The sequence below is a fragment of the Indicator indicator genome, chromosome 32 (assembly GCF_027791375.1).
Source record: "Indicator indicator isolate 239-I01 chromosome 32, UM_Iind_1.1, whole genome shotgun sequence".
Classification (NCBI taxonomy): domain Eukaryota; kingdom Metazoa; phylum Chordata; class Aves; order Piciformes; family Indicatoridae; genus Indicator; species Indicator indicator.
Genome location: NC_072041.1, coordinates 6,847,444 through 6,863,586, shown reverse-complemented (window position 1 = coordinate 6,863,586; position 16,143 = coordinate 6,847,444). Strand labels below are relative to the sequence as shown.

Sequence of the window (16,143 nt, the reverse complement as noted above, 5' to 3'; positions counted from 1 at the left end):
CCTCATCCTGTTACTACAAACCCTTGCAGAAAGTCCCTCTCCAGCTCTCCTGTAGTCCTCTTCAGGTACTGCAAGGCTGCTCTAAGGTGTCTCTGGAGCCTTCTCCTCTCCAGGCTGAACAGCCTCAGCACTTTCAGCCTGTCCCCATAGCAGAGGTGCTCCAGTCCTCTGATCATCTTTGTGGTCATAAGAATATGACAGCTCTAGGACTCCTTCCCTTGCTGCACTTCCCATTCTCATCTATTCTTTTGGTCTTTTTATGCTTTCCAGTGTTGCTTCTGAACACATCTGACCTACCCTCAAGTCAAAACTGCAGCCAGGCAGTGTGTGTGATCTCTCTGTGAGTTCTGCAGAACTGGGGGTAAATTTAAGCAGCAGAGACAGCTTCTGCAGGAGCAGTGCATCACCCAGCACACATGTGCCAGTTCAGATCCATCTCAGATTTTTCCTTCAGTTTAATACAAAGTTAATCCTTACTCCCTTTGGACAGTTTTCACCTTACCAAGCTCTGAAGTAGCTCTCCCTGTGCTGATCACAGACTTGTTTGGATTGAAAAAGCTCTCTCAGATCACTGAATCCAACTGTTGGACTAAGACCACCCTGGCCATTAAACCATGTCCCCAAGTGCCATGTCCACACAGTTCTTGAACACCTCCAGGGATGGGGACTCTACCACCTCTCTGGGCAGCCTGTTCCAATGCCTGACCAGCGAAGAGTTCCTAATAGCCAACTTGAACCTCTCCTGGCACAACTTGAGGCCCTTTCTTCTTGTCCTATCACTTGATTCCAGGGAGGAGACACCAACCCCCACCTCAGTCCAACCCCCTTTCAGCTGTATTTGATCATCCACTCCACACCAAGCCAAGATCACACCTGTTCTAAGCACTGCATCCAAACCTCTCCCTGCTGACCCCTAAATCTGCACAGTGACAGGACTCAGTGGATAAAAACAGCTACTAAGTGCTGCAGTCAGCACAATGCAGGTGATATTTTACCTCATTCCTCCATTTCATGGCTCTCCCTCCTCCTTTGAATTAACTCACCAAAAGCCTCATCTCTTGTTTCTTCAGCCCATCTCAAATTGCAGGCTCGGGGCCAGGGACTGATCACCCCTGCTAGCAGCCAGGGGGAGTTTGAAATCCTGGTATTTACCAAAGCAAAACTAACTGGAGGAGGCAGGTGATTGAGACATCGTTCCCAAAGTCAGCAGTGTGGTTAATGGGAAAGGCAGAAAGTGTCACCTGGAGAAATGCAAACAAAATTCCCCCCCAGAGAATAAAGAGTATTTCATTTATTGTGGCTTCGACTGGTGGCTTAAGGCAACCACTAAGCTTCTGTCTTCAATGCAGCCTCAACCCTTTTTCCTCCTGCACAAAATCCTCTTACTTAAGTGCTGTTTCCAGCCTTAGTTTCAGCTGATGCTGCTCAAATCGTTAGATCCTGGGTTCTGCTTTCACCCAGGCTGGTAACCCTCCCACTTTGCAACAAGGACCTGATTGTAATTCCAAGGCAATGCACCAGGGTTAAAAAAAAAAAAAAAACCAAAACAAAAAGCAAACAAAACAAAACCTTCTGCTCCACAAAAAGCCATGGAGGACATCTCTTCATCCTGAGGGACACAGCAACCAGCAAGGACATGCTCTGCAGCAGGGCTGCAAACACTTCAGGCAGGCTGTCTCAAGGGTTTCAACTGAGAGTCAGGGGCCCTAAGCCAACCCCATGCTGAGCAGCAGCCCAGGCTATGCTGATGAAATAGGAGCTGGCAAGGTTTAATTTGCATAGAGCAGGACTAAAGGAGGTAATTTAGGAGAAGGGCAGCCAGCTAAGTCAAGTGTGTGCAAATACACTTTGCAATTCTTCAGCTCAACTTGGAAGAGGCAGCACCAAGAGCAGGAGCTCAAAGCAGGCTGCAAGTTCTCCTTCCAGAGCCCAAAAGAGAAGGGAAGGCAAAAGAACAGCTCCAGATGATCCAAGAAATTCATCTTCCTGCCTGATGCTAAGGTTCAGGCCACCACTCCAAGAAACCAGCACAAGCTATTACCTCATGCAACTGAAGTCATTCTAAACAGAAACTTATTTGGGGCACAAGAAATAGATCCTGGTTTCAATTCCTCACTCAAAACTTCATTGTACCTAAAACCCAGCCAAAGGATGGGGCTGGCACTGCTCTGAGCATCACCACACAGCACCTGTTTGGGAAATCCCATTTGAATCAGGAAGCAAGCAAAGCACCTCCCCTCAAGCTCTATTTTCTTCTCATAACAAATCCTCTCAGATCAACTAACTGGGAAATGTCTTTCAAATTTGCTTGACCAGCACCTACCCTCCTGCCCCATGAAGGAAGTTTCAAAAGCAAATGTCTCATCAAATACCCAAGCAAGAGCTCACATTCCCCAGGACAATCAATTGGGAAGCATCTACCCCATCCTGCTTCAGGACACAGGATCACATGAGTGAATTTTGGTCACTTGGTCAGCTCCAGGTCACAGGAACTCTGTATTGCTCACCTCAATTAAACCCTAACAGCTTTATATTCTCTGAATGCACTGCAAGTTCCAGTCATAGCCCTTAGCCTGCTTCCTCTTACTCAGAGTTATTTGGTCCATTCTCCCTGCACTGAGTCAAGTTTCCCTGCACAGGGTCCATCCCCCTGCCTTTGGGTCCAGTCACCTTGCACAGGGTCCCTTCCCCTGCCTTTGGGTCCAGTCACCTTGCACAGGGTCCCTTCCCCTGCCTTTGGGTCCAGTCACCTTGCACAGGGTCCATCCCTCTGCATTTGGGTCCAGTCACCTTGCACAGGGTCCATCCCCCTGCATTTGGGTCCAGTCACCTTGCACAGGGTCCATCCCCCCTGCCTTTGGGTCCAGTCACCTTGCACAGGGTCCATCCCCCCTGCATTTGGGTCCAGTCACCTTGCACAGGGTCCATCCCCCTGCATTTGGGTCCAGTCACCTTGCACAGGGTCCCTTCCCCTGCCTTTGGGTCCAGTCACCTTGCACAGGGTCCCTTCCCCTGCATTTGGGTCCAGTCACCTTGCACAGGGTCCCTTCCCCTGCATTTGGGTCCAGTCACCTTGCACAGGGTCCCTTCCCCTGCCTTTGGGTCCAGTCACCTTGCACAGGGTCCCTTCCCCTGCCTTTGGGTCCAGTCACCTTGCACAGGGTCCCTTCCCCTGCATTTGGGTCCAGTCACCTTGCACAGGGTCCCTTCCCCTGCATTTGGGTCCAGTCACCTTGCACAGGGTCCATCCCCTGCCTTTGGGTCCAGTCACCTTGCACAGGGTCCATCCCCTGCATTTGGTCCAGTCACCTTGCACAGGGTCCCTCCCCTGCATTTGGGTCCAGTCACCTTGCACAGGGTCCCTTCCCCTGCATTTGGGTCCAGTCACCTTGCACAGGGTCCCTTCCCCTGCATTTGGGTCCAGTCACCTTGCACAGGGTCCATCCCTCTGCATTTGGGTCCAGTCACCTTGCACAGGGTCCCTTCCCCTGCATTTGGGTCCAGTCACCTTGCACAGGGTCCATCCCCCCTGCATTTGGATCCAGTCACCTTGCACAGGGTCCCTTCCCCTGCATTTGGGTCCAGTCACCTTGCACAGGGTCCCTTCCCCTGCATTTGGGTCCAGTCACCTTGCACAGGGTCCATCCCCTGCATTTGGGTCCAGTCACCTTGCACAGGGTCCATCCCTCTGCATTTGGGTCCAGTCACCTTGCACAGGTCCTCCCCTGCCTTTGGGTCCAGTCACCTTGCACAGGGTCCATCCCCTGCATTTGGTCCAGTCACCTTGCACAGGGTCCATCCCCTGCATTTGGTCCAGTCACCTTGCACAGGGTCCATCCCTGCATTTGGTCCAGTCACCTTGCACAGGGTCCTCCCTGCTTTGGTCCAGTCACCTTGCACAGGGTCCTCCCCTGCATTTGGGTCCAGTCACCTTGCACAGGGTCCATCCCCTGCATTTGGGTCCAGTCACCTTGCACAGGGTCCCTTCCCCTGCATTTGGGTCCAGTCACCTTGCACAGGGTCCATCCCCTGCATTTGGATCCAGTCACCTTGCACAGGGTCCATCCCTCTGCATTTGGATCCAGTCACCTTGCACAGGGTCCATCCCTCTGCATTTGGATCCAGTCACCTTGCACAGGGTCCATCCCTCTGCATTTGGGTCCAGTCACCTTGCACAGGGTCCATCCCCCTGCATTTGGATCCAGTCACCTTGCACAGGGTCCCTTCCCCTGCCTTTGGGTCCAGTCACCTTGCACAGGGTCCATCCCCCCGCATTTGGGTCCAGTCACCTTGCACAGGGTCCATCCCCCCTGCATTTGGGTCCAGTCACCTTGCACAGGGTCCCTTCCCCTGCCTTTGGGTCCAGTCACCTTGCACAGGGTCCCTTCCCCTGCATTTGGGTCCAGTCACCTTGCACAGGGTCCATCCCCCTGCATTTGGGTCCAGTCACCTTGCACAGGGTCCATCCCTCTGCATTTGGGTCCAGTCACCTTGCACAGGGTCCATCCCTCTGCATTTGGGTCCAGTCACCTTGCACAGGGTCCCTTCCCCTGCCTTTGGGTCCAGTCACCTTGCACAGGGTCCCTTCCCCTGCATTTGGGTCCAGTCACCTTGCACAGGGTCCCTTCCCCTGCCTTTGGGTCCAGTCACCTTGCACAGGGTCCATCCCCTGCCTTTGGGTCCAGTCACCTTGCACAGGGTCCCTTCCCCTGCCTTTGGGTCCAGTCACCTTGCACAGGGTCCATCCCCCCTGCCTTTGGGTCCAGTCACCTTGCACAGGGTCCCTTCCCCTGCCTTTGGGTCCATCCCCCCATTCATGTCACCATGAACATCTCACTCATGGACTAGTAAATATTTAAGAATGTGTTCTATTAAATAAATAACTAACTGAATCACTTCATACTCCAGCTTTAAGTGGCCACATCTGACCACTCCACTGGTCTGAATTCTTCATCTCTGACCAAGCAGCTTTGTAACTAACAGAACCTAATCAAACACAAACCCTGGGATGGAGCCCAGCTAGAGAGCCAACCTATGGTTGGGGCTGTTCAGCCTGCAGAAGGCTCCAGAAAGATCTTAGAGAAGCCTTCTAGTACCTGAAGGGACTGCAGGAGAGCTGGGGAGGGACTTCTGACAAGGGCTGGGAGTGACAGGATGAGGAGCAATGGATTGAAGCTTGAGGGGAGCAGATTTAGATTGGAGATTAGGAAGAAATTCTTTCCAGTGAGGGTGGGGAGACACTGGCACAGGTTGCCCAGGAGGTTGTGGATGTCCCCTGCCTGGAGGTGTTCAATGCCAGGCTGGATGAGGCCTTGAGCTAGCTGGGCTGGTGGGAGGTGTCCCTGCCCATGGCAGGGGGTTGGAACTGGATGAGCTTTAAGGTCCCTTCCAACCCAAACCACTCCACGAATCTATGAAAAACAAAGCCTGGGCTGGAGCCTATCTGGAGAGAGCAGGAAGCCTGGGGAATGCTCATGTCCTTCAGCTGTAGGAACTGCTCCTTCACACCTTTCATCCCTAAAAGAACTTCCAATCTGAAGTCCCTTGGGTTTAAGTGAGATTTTTCTCACCCTTCTCCCTAATCCTTTGCCATTTCCAGTAAGAACTGGAGCATATACACAGGCTTGGACCTCGTGGATTAAGGGGAGAGACAAAGATTTGGTTGAGGCTTTTTAAACTCTTCTGGATTCACAGCAGAAATCAATGGGAGAGGGGGAAATTAGAATGCACAGTGACTGAATAAAAACATGAATTAAAAAAAAAGAGAAGATCAACAGCATTTTGAGCATCTTGTATCCCTTCAACCACACTCTGCCTGACAGAAGACCTTAAAATTAGGGATTAAAGTGGGGCTAACAAAAACAGGGCTCAGTACATCCCTAAACTCTACTTTATGTTGCCTGTGCAGGCACCTTGCAGGTTTTCACACTTCTAGTTCAGCTTGACATGGCACTACTACACTGTGTACCAGCTCAAGGGGGAAAATAAGGCCAACAAAACACCTCTCAGGCTCTTCCCATCCTAGTCTTCACAATTATCCAGCTCCTCAGAGCCAAGCTGGATGAGCACACAGCACAGAGTGTTCTTCTTCCCCTCTACTCCACCCTGGTGAGGCCACTGAGGCCAGTTCTGGGTTCCCCAGTTCACGAAGGACAGGGAACTGCTGGAGAGGGTACAGCAAAAGGCTACAAAGAGGATTAGGGCACTGGAATATCTCCCTGGTGAGGGAGGACTGAGAGAATTGGAACTTTATAGTCTGGAGAAGGACAGACTGAGGAGGGGTCTCATCAATGCTCAAAGGGTGGGTGGCAGGAGGATGGGGCCAGGCTTCTGTCAGTGGTGCCCAGTGACAGGAAAAGAGGTATTGGGCACAAACTTGACCACAAGAAGTTCCATCTAAACACGAGGAGGAACTCCTTTAATTTAAGGGTGGTGGAGCACTGGAGCAGGCTGCCCAGAGAGGTGGTGGAGTCTCCATCTCTGCAGACATTCAAAACCTGCCTGCACATGTCCCTGTGTGACCTCCTCTAGGAGGTGACCCTGCCTTGGCAGGGGGGTTGGACTCAGCTCTCTCCAGAGGTCCCTTCCAAGCCCTACCACCCTGTGTGATTCTGTGAGTGCTGCATGGCCATGCACAACCTCCATGAGCTCATCAGCTGTCCTTCACACATGGAAGCCAACTGATGGAAAGCACAGCTGACAGCTGTGGAAGCAGAAATCCAAAAGGGCAGCAACATCCCTCTCCCAAAGACAGCAATTTCTCCACTCAACAACAGGAATGAAGACTAAAAAAAAAAAAAAAAAAAAAAGTCATTCAAAACAGTTAACTGCACTTTCATTTGGGTTTTCTCCCAGATGTCAACTACTAAGACACCAACACACAGATCATCATATGAGGAAATCCTCTTTGAATACTTTCAGCTCGTGGATCTTTTTTTCACCCCCCCTACATTAATAAACCAGAGGCCATGGCAGCATTCCCTATCCCAATGATGTTCCCTCACTTCCTTCTTTGGGGAATCTGCCTTTTAAGACAACATTTAGCTAAGCTCATACCCCTGGCTAATAAAACACAGACTCAACAAAGGAGTGATAGGATATGGGGTGATGGCTTCAAACTGGAAGAAGCTGGATTGGGATCAGACATTAGGAAGCAATTCTTCTCTGTGAGGATGCTGAGACACTGGAAGAGGTTGCCCAGAGAAGTTGTGGAGGCTTCAAGCCTGGAAGTGTTCAAGGCCAGGCTGGATGAGGCCTTGAGCAACCTGGGCTGGTGGGAGGTGTCCCTGCCCATGACAGGGGAATTGGAACTGGATGATCTTGAAGGTCCCTTCCAACCCAGACCATTCTATGGTTCTGTGACTCTAGAAATGAGCTCAAGTCACTATTTCTCAGAAGCCACAAGGTGCAGAGGACTGAAAACCTCCCCTGAGCTCTGGTAGGGCTTCAGAGGTGACACCACTGGCTCAAGAGATGGGCTCAGTGTTCAAGCAGCTGCAAAATCACTACCTGCAGCTCCTCCACACATCACTTCATATGGTTCTGGTAGCAGTCACAGCAAACCAAGTTGTCCATCAAGCAGCAACGTGCTTGACCAAGACAAACTTGAAAAGATTACTCTGAGGAGCATGTGAGAGTTGTGCACTGTGCCACATCATGAGTCCTTGGCTGTGCCTCACTGCATTTTAGCTGCCTCACACCTTCTGAGGGGATGATGTGCAGCCAGTGCTACACCAAACACTTTGAATTATTGAATGATTAAATCAGAATTTGGCTGAAATTGTCCCCCCTTCTCCTGAGGGGTTGCATAGCAGAAGAAATACCTGCTGAGAACCTGGGAAGGAAGATTGTTCTATCCACCAAGAGTAGCTGGATTCCACCCATTCCTAACCCACAATTCCAGACATCTCAGCAGATCCACTCTCCCAAGTCCTGCTTTGCCCTGAGCAGTGCTTTCAGTTTATTTTTAGCATCCATCCAGGCAGTTTTCAAGCTTCATGTGTTGCCCTGCCTGGTTCCACCAAGCACCTGACTGAAATGCAGCCACTTCTGAAGACTCACTTCAGCTCACCAGAAGCAAGTCAGACTTGAGGTGGTGCAGAGGAGACAAAGGTGCTCACCTCCCTGCTCTACACAGATTTTGGTAACTGCATGGTACCAAGAAGGTGTTTGACTCAATATCCTGTGGCACACCAGCTTCTAGATGTGGTTAAGCTCACTGTCACCTCCAATGAAAGCACCTCAATGCTCCATTTCAGCCCTGTGTTCTCATACCCAGTGAAATGGGAGAGCCTGGAAGTGCTCTCAGCACTGGGCTAGCACCGAAGTTGCAACTGGAAGCTGCAGCTGCACCATCTGCATAACACTAAGCTCATTCTAAGAGTGGGTAAAGTTTTAAAGCACCATCACAGATCGTTTGCCTTCTGCAAACAGGAGCAGTGACTCATCCTGAACGCTGATAAAGCACCCTTAAACTGCTGGTGCTTTGAGGGAGTCTTCAGGTGCAAACACAGCCACCCAGATCTACAGATAACAGAGTGGCTGAGGTAGGTTCATCCCCTGAAGCCCACTCAACATCAGAGACTTCCCTGTGAGGGGTGCTGCAGCTGGCTGCCCAGAAAGGTTGTGGAATCTCCTTCTCTGGAGAGATTCCAAACCTCCCTGTGATCCTGGGCAAGCTGCTGTGGGTGCCTCTGCTTGGACTAGGTGGGGAGGGACTTTTTAGGATCTCAGGTAGTGATAGGACTGGGGCAGATGGAATAAAGCTGGAAGTGGGGAGATTCAGGATGGATGTGAGGAAGAAGTTCTTCCCCATGAGAGTGGTGAGAGCCTGGAATGGGTTGTGCAGGGAGGTGGTTGAGGCTCCATCCCTGGAGGTGTTTAAGACCAGGCTGGATGAGGCTCTGGCCAGCCTGATCCAGTGTGAGGTGTCCCTGCCCATGGCAGGGGGTTGGAACTGGCTGAGCCTTGTGGTCCCTTCCAACCCTGACTGATTCTAGGATTCTATCCCCAGAGGTCCCATCCAACCCTCACCATGCTGGAATTCTGTGACTAGCACAACATTGGGAGTTTTGATTGCATTTCTCCTACACCCAGTGGTCTCTATGACTAAACATGAAAAAAAAATCAGAAGACAGCAGAAGGTTCTAAGAGGAAATTTCTAAAGGATTTGTGCTCTGGTTCCTCCAGCAGAGTGATCCAGTCACATGGAAACCCCAACTGGATTCTTCCTAGAGCTTCCTTTTATAGGTCCTCATAAAGCAGCCAGTATCACTACTGTTATTTTACATGAAGCCTACCTGCTTGGCTTGAATTCTTCTACTGGAAGGATTTTTGCCACAGCAGAAGCTCTAAGAATCTGTTGGAATCCTGATTTCAAACTCAGGTCTCACACATTAGAGATCTCAGTATCTTAAAATAAGATGTACAACTGAAATATGGTGCTCCACCTTGTCACCCTCACACTCAGGATTCTGCCAGGTACAGCAGTTTGTCTGCTCAAGTGAGAACAGAGGAGCAGAACCTTCATCTTAAGCACTCTTCCCTTTTCACCAGAAGCTAAACATCTTTATCCTGCATAATACAGGCAGCAGGATCACCACAATCTTCAGCTCTGAAGAAAAAAAAATCCAAGGTATTGCCTCTGAAATCCTTAAGGTTGAAGGTAAGTAGTCAAGGATTACACTTGCTTGCTTCAGCAGCCTTTACATTGCTATATAGCCAGGAACTCAGAGGTTGTTCTCTGAATCTGAAGACATTTGAACGTTCTTAAACTGTTAGGCTTAGAAAACCTGAATCACAAATCCCCTAACAGTATCAAATATCTCAGTGACGACATCCACGGGGGCTAGGTTGCCTTACTCAGGCTCCACAAAAGCTAACACCCACCCAGGAGCAGCTCAGGGCCTGGGCCGAGTTCCCACTCCTATTGCTGCATCTGTTTAGAGCGGATGAAATCTGCTCCCTGTACACACGGTGCCAAAACGAAATTGAAAGGGTTTGTGACCTGGGCTTAACCCATCCAGCAAATACCCAGCAAGATGGAGATTATTTTACGTGAGGGAAGGTACTCGAGGTTTTCCTCTGAAGAAAGGAAAGTTCTCATCCATGCAGCAGAGCAGCACCCAGTGCTGCAGCAGCCCCTGTGCCTGCGCTGCCCGAGCTTGGTTTTCCTCTATTTCGCAGATTCCATTCGATCTTAGCACACCTTAAGCAGCAAGCCCAGCTTCCAGAGGAAATGCCAAGCCGTCGCTGACAATTCAGGGTTTATGAGCGGCAATAACAGCAGACTGGGCCCCCCCTCATCAGCCTCAACCGCCGCTGCTGCTGCATTCGGTCCCTCGTTCCATTTAGAACTACATCAAGCGGCAACATTCGCCGTCCAAAGCGGAAGCATTCCCTCTGTAAACACCACCTCGGCTATCAGGCGTAGAAACCTGGAAGTAACTGGACAGCAAAGCAGCCGGGGGGGCCTGGCCACCCCACGCCCCCGCTGCCCGCCCCCGGGCCTTGCGGAGCCCCAGACAGAGCCCCCCGCCGCCGTTCCCAGCACCAGGCCAGGCCACCCCTCCCTCTCCTCTGACAGCAGCCACCGGGATCTCCCTCACTGCCGCTCCAGGGAGCTATGCGAGGCCCACACGCTCCACCGTCCCCCTGTGGACCGTGGACGGGAGTGGAGACAGCGAAGGAGCCGCCGGGGCGCGGCACCGGGGGGATGGGAGCGGGCAGCCGGGAGGAAGCGGGACGCGGGAAAGGGGTACGGGCAGCGGCGAGGGACCGCCCCCCTCATCCTTACCATGGCGGCTCGGCGGGGCTGCACTAGGCGGTAGCAACGGCGGCGGAGGCGCCTCCCGGTCCCGTCCGGTCTCCCTCCGAGGCAGGCCGCGACCCTTCCACTTCCGCCGTTGCCTAGGAGTGAACATCCGGGTCAGCTCCGCGCGCCCCGCCCCGCCACCGCCGCTCCGCCAATCAGCGTGCGGCTCGCCGGCCATCGCCAAGTATGGAGCGCGGCGCGCGAACGGGGCGGGGAGGGGCAGGGGGGCGGGGCACAAGGCGGAGCCTATGGGTGGAACCTCGTGAGACGGAGCCACCAATCGCACCTCCGAGGTAAACACATTGGCCAATCAGAACTCTGGGGGCGGGGATAGAGGCCGGGACAGGGCAGCTGGGGCTCGGCCCTCGTGGCGGCGCCAGGCACTGGGGTCCAGCTCCTCGGGGGAGCATCGCCATCTGCTCTGATTCCCTTTTACACAATTAAATGGCTTTAACTGTAAAAGAAAGCTTGCAGCATGCTTGCACCAGCATCCCGAGCTGGTGACGTTTTGGTGACCTCATCAGCGCGGAAAACAAGACTTTAAAGGGGTAACTAATAGAGCGTGATTGCCTTCAACACACACCTACTGTCTGCAACACACCTACTGCAGTTCCAGAGCGACAAGGGAAAACAATCAGCCTCTGGCTGCTGAAGGCATGGGGTAATTAAGTTGAAAAGCTGAGCCTTTGATTGAGCAAAGCATGCAGGTATCTGCTGGAAGCTAAGCAGGTGCTTACAGCTTTGATGACTTGAGGGCTCAGGTAGCTGTGGCATGGATCTGCAAGTGTGAGATAGAAATCAGCAAACAAAACATCTCTGCTCAGGCTGTCCCAGAAACAGACTTTTGTTCTTCCCTTTAATGCACTAATTCCCATTTCAATGATCTCAGGTAAAACAGAGGTCCCTTCCAACCCCTAACATCCTGTGATCCTATGATTCAAGACTTCTCACTATGGACCTGAAGAGGTACCCAAACGACCCAAGGAGAGAGTCATGATGTGACAACACTTTCTTTTCTCTGCACCGTTTTTGGAACAATTATTTGTCTCATATTCCAACAGAGTTTTGATGCCAAGACCCCAAGAGTCCTCTGCTAGTGTTTTCTAGCTCCTGTGCAAGAGATTTGGCCCTTGTGAGCCAAAAGCACTTTTGCTGTTCCACTGACTCCTCAGTTTGCTGTAGAACTGGAACACCAACCAGGGGAGCTGCACACCGCTTTGGTCCCCCTTGTTTGGTCCCCCTTGGATGTGGCCCTGTGGTATGTCCTTCCTGCAGGACACAACCATGGCCATGCTCTGACTTCTCCCTCAGGCCATGTTACAGGTGGTTGTGGCTCTCCTGGTTATCAGACAGGACCTTACAACAGATAACAACCCCAACTGCTCATTTAACTTAATAGCATGAGCCAAACACAGCTTCCAGCTGGAAAAGAACAGGCTGGATTTCCTGGGAAGCAAACTGCTCAGAGATACATCCCTACATCGAGGGACAACTGGTAAACCTGAATTTGCAGGACAAGCCACCACATGCAGATGTAACAGCAGTCACTGAATAGAAGATGGAAGCTCTCCTGTGCGTGGATGACTTCTGAACATCTGCTGTCACCCATCCTGCAAAGTTCACCTTCACTCCCTTGTTTTCCCATTCTTCTGTTGCCATTTTTAAACTTTTGGTGTTTTCAGTGCAGGAGCAAAATGACCACAGGAAGCAAAGGATAAAAAGCAGCAGAACGATCTCAAGAAAAACAGGAGCAGCATCACTTCACAGAAGAGCATAATTCCACCAGTAGCCCACTCCCAAATAAACCCTAATGTGGGGAATTGGTGTCTCTAGTAGAGCAACCACATAGCCTTAGAAGGCTTTTCCTGCTCTAGAGTCTCCAAAGACAACTCTATGCCAATATAACTCAGCCCAACATCCTTACACCCAAAGTTTGTAAGACACAGCAATTCCAAATAGCTTTTGTTTTGCAGCCCCCAGATCCTTCAGTCTTTGGATCCCTCCAGAAGTAATGAAGAAAAGCAAGGTGGTTCTCTACACTGGACAAATTATTCACTCATCTTACAGGGCCACATACCTACAATACACAAAGTTTTCCTTGGGACAGAGTCTGGGAGGCCAGATGGATAAATTTGAAAACCCAAGTTCTTAAACTTTGTTATTTTTGTCACAAAACTCCTGCAAAGTATTCCATGACTACTCTGCTTTTATGGTGAAGAACAGAAACTGTTTCTAGCTGCTGGCTGAAGCAGAAGGAGGCAGCCCAGTACATTTTAAACGATTTGAGATCCAACTGAAAGCTGAGGCCAAGAGGATGTTTTTTTTTTAGTTGAAGAAATACAAGCATCCTGCATTTTGATTCCCTGCTAATAGGTATAAAGAAACATAAACAGCTGCTCTTCGTTTTCCCAAACATCTTTGCATTAAGAAAAGCTGTGGATTCCTCCTGCAGTTGATGGAACATCTCAAATGAGGAGCAGCTGCTTGATTTGCTTGTTTATAGCAGGCCATGATGAAGGGAATTTGGGTTTGTTTGTTTATTGAAATACAGGACCAGACTCTCCCAGGCAGGCTGCACAGCAGGGAGAACCTCAGCAGGGAGAAATCTCTGTGTTTGTAACTACAGTTGTAGCCATGCTGCCTTCTGGTGTGCTTCATGGAGGGTCTGACAGCAAATTCAGCTAATCCAAGGACATTAAATAAATCTGAGTGCTGTGGGGTAGGCATTACCTGTGCCACAGGCACTTCCCACACCTCCTGGCATGGAATCAATCAGCTACAGAGAAATTAACGTGCTCCAAAGACTTGGTATTAAGCGTTTTGCATCTTAAAATCAAGGGTCTATAAACAAAGGAAGCAAACAATGATGTCAGTTGAGGGTTTAAGGGCCCTACAACATCAGATTCATGTGCAATTAATAACAAGGCTTTTGATCTTGCAGTCAGCAGCTGTAAAATACATGTGCTCTGCCTGGACATCTGATTACAGGCAAGGAAGCAAAAGGAGAAATTCTTATTAGCATTACAAAGTACTTCTCACGTTTAACCAGAACTTCATAAAGCACTTGTGGTCCCACACAATGTGGTTTTTATTCTCCCCTCATGGTGAAATACTATTTATTTTGTTTATTTCAGTGTTTAGCCAGGAACAAGGGTGACTCAGAAGGTCCTAGAACTGAGAGCATGCCTAGCAGAAAGAAGGTCCTTCATGCTTCGTTGAATATTTCATTCTCTACTGAAGAAAAAGGAAAAAAAAAAAAAGACATCTTGAGCTTTATTTTAGCTGAGATTGCTCATTTTCTTTCATGTCAAGATTGCAGCACTTGAAAGATATGTAAACTTTTATTAGGGCTTCTCATAAATTGAATTTACTGCTGCAAGAGTCTCCCAGCAATGGTAAAGTTCAGCTTGCTGGGTTTTATTAGTCAGAGTCAGTAAACCAGCAGCATCACTGAAGGCTGAAACCCAAGCATTTCTTGGAAACTGCTGTAGGAAAAAGGTACCTACAGCACTACCCAGCGCCTTGGAATTCCATGTTCAAACCACAGATAACTCTCACTATGGAGATCTGTGTACACATTGTCAAAATAGCACAGAAACAATAAAAAAACCCTACCTCCCTTTCTGATTCTGAAGCAATTCAGAGGGTACTCACAGAATATAAAGGTTTTAAGAGTTTCCTCATAGCCTGCAGGAGCTGATGAGTAAATCAAAATGCTGTGTTTAATGGAAACCAACATATTGGCCATTTAGTGTGAGGTTTTGAGGCATTCCTCCCCCTACTAAGACTAAACCCAGACTTTTTTCCACTTCCTCAGCACCCAAGCAGATCTGCTTATGGTATTGATGTAAAAGACAATAAACCCAGCAGCCTAAAATGTCCACAAACTGACCAAAAATAAGACATTCTGTTACCAGTGCAGCACTGTCACAGTAAAGGCAGAGAAATGGAAGGTGACACAGTACCCAAGCACGAGGCTTTTCTGGCTTTGACCATTTCCTTACAATTGCTTTGCCTAAATAAGACAGAACCCCAGACGTCCAGCATGGTAGGGGTTGGAAGGGACCTCTGGAGAGGTCCTAAAGCAGGGAGACACACAGCAGCTTGCCCAGGATCACAATACCCAGGGGGGGTTTGGAATCTCTCCAGAGAAGGAGACTCCACAACCTCTCTGGGCAGCCTGCTCCAGGCCTCCAGCATCCTCACACCAAACAATTTTCTTCTGCTCTTCAGGTGGAATCTCCTAGGTTCTAGTTTGTATCCATTGCCCCTTGTCCTGTTGCTGGGCACCACTGACAAGAGTCTGGCCCCAGCCTCTCACCCTCTACCCTTTAGCTCTTGCTGAGCATTGCTCAGATCCCCTCTCAGGCTGCTTTTCTTCAAGCTCCAGGAGCCCCAGGGCTCTCAGCCTTTCCACCTCACGGAGATGCTCCAGGCCCCTCATCATCTTTGTAGCCTCCACTGGACTCTCTCCAGTAGTTCCCTGACTCTGTTGAAATGGGGAGCCCAGAACTGGACACAGTCCTTCAGATGTGACCTGACTAGGGCAGAGTAGAGGGAAACCAAATCATGTCTCCTAGCAGACACTGAAAGCAGACTCAGCCCCTCATCTCTGGCCAACACAGAGGGGGGTATTTAGCAGAGAGTCACCTTAAAAATCATATCTCTGCAATCTGGGTCCAGATCCTGGACACCAAAGACTTATGGTTTATTTTTTCCATGTATAAAGTAACATCCTCCTCCACTAACAGCAACTGCTTTATTTCAGGCCAGAAGTGCCCACATTTTGAGAAGTGCCTGAAGCTGTTTGCAGCCACACTGTGCTCACATCTCCCCCCTTTCAACCCAGTTGTATTCCATAAACTGGTTAATACAAGATGGACAAATGTGACCAAGACACCTGAAATCCTACCTCAAAAAAGCCCAGCAATGCTTGTGCAGAACAGGACTGTGAGGCATTTTTTTAACTCCCAGCCCAAGACACCTGAAATCCTACCTCAAAAAAAGCCCAGCAATGCTTGTTCAGAACAGGACTGTGAGGCATTTTTTTAACTCCCAGCCCAGAACAGCTGACTGCAGGACTATTAGGTTCACTGGTTTTCCAGCATGCTCCACTTAGCTGCATGTCCTAGGATGCTGTTGATCCCTCTGCTTGCAATTGCTCTTTTAACTTCATCTTTTCAGTTTGATAGAGAGGAGCTTTCAGAATGTCTGTAGTCTGAGTGCATTCTCTTCAAGCTTGGTCATTAGCTGTGGTTTAATGTCTGCAGCCTGCCATTAATAAAATTCAAGGAGAAACTGATTAAACACACCAGAAAGAAACAAAAACT

At 49.9% G+C, this 16,143-nt stretch overlaps 1 protein-coding gene across 1 annotated transcript in view; it reads right to left on the bottom strand.

The window, feature by feature from the left end:
- The window catches only part of CAPZB (capping actin protein of muscle Z-line subunit beta), a 76,410-nt gene extending 65,591 nt beyond the window's left edge, over positions 1–10,819 (bottom strand). Inside the window, exon 1 of the mRNA XM_054394803.1 lies at positions 10,796–10,819. Within this exon, the coding sequence (XP_054250778.1) occupies positions 10,796–10,798 (3 nt within the window). The 5' untranslated portion in view covers positions 10,799–10,819. The remainder of the gene's footprint in view (positions 1–10,795) is intronic.
- Between the last annotated feature and the right edge of the window lie 5,324 nt (positions 10,820–16,143).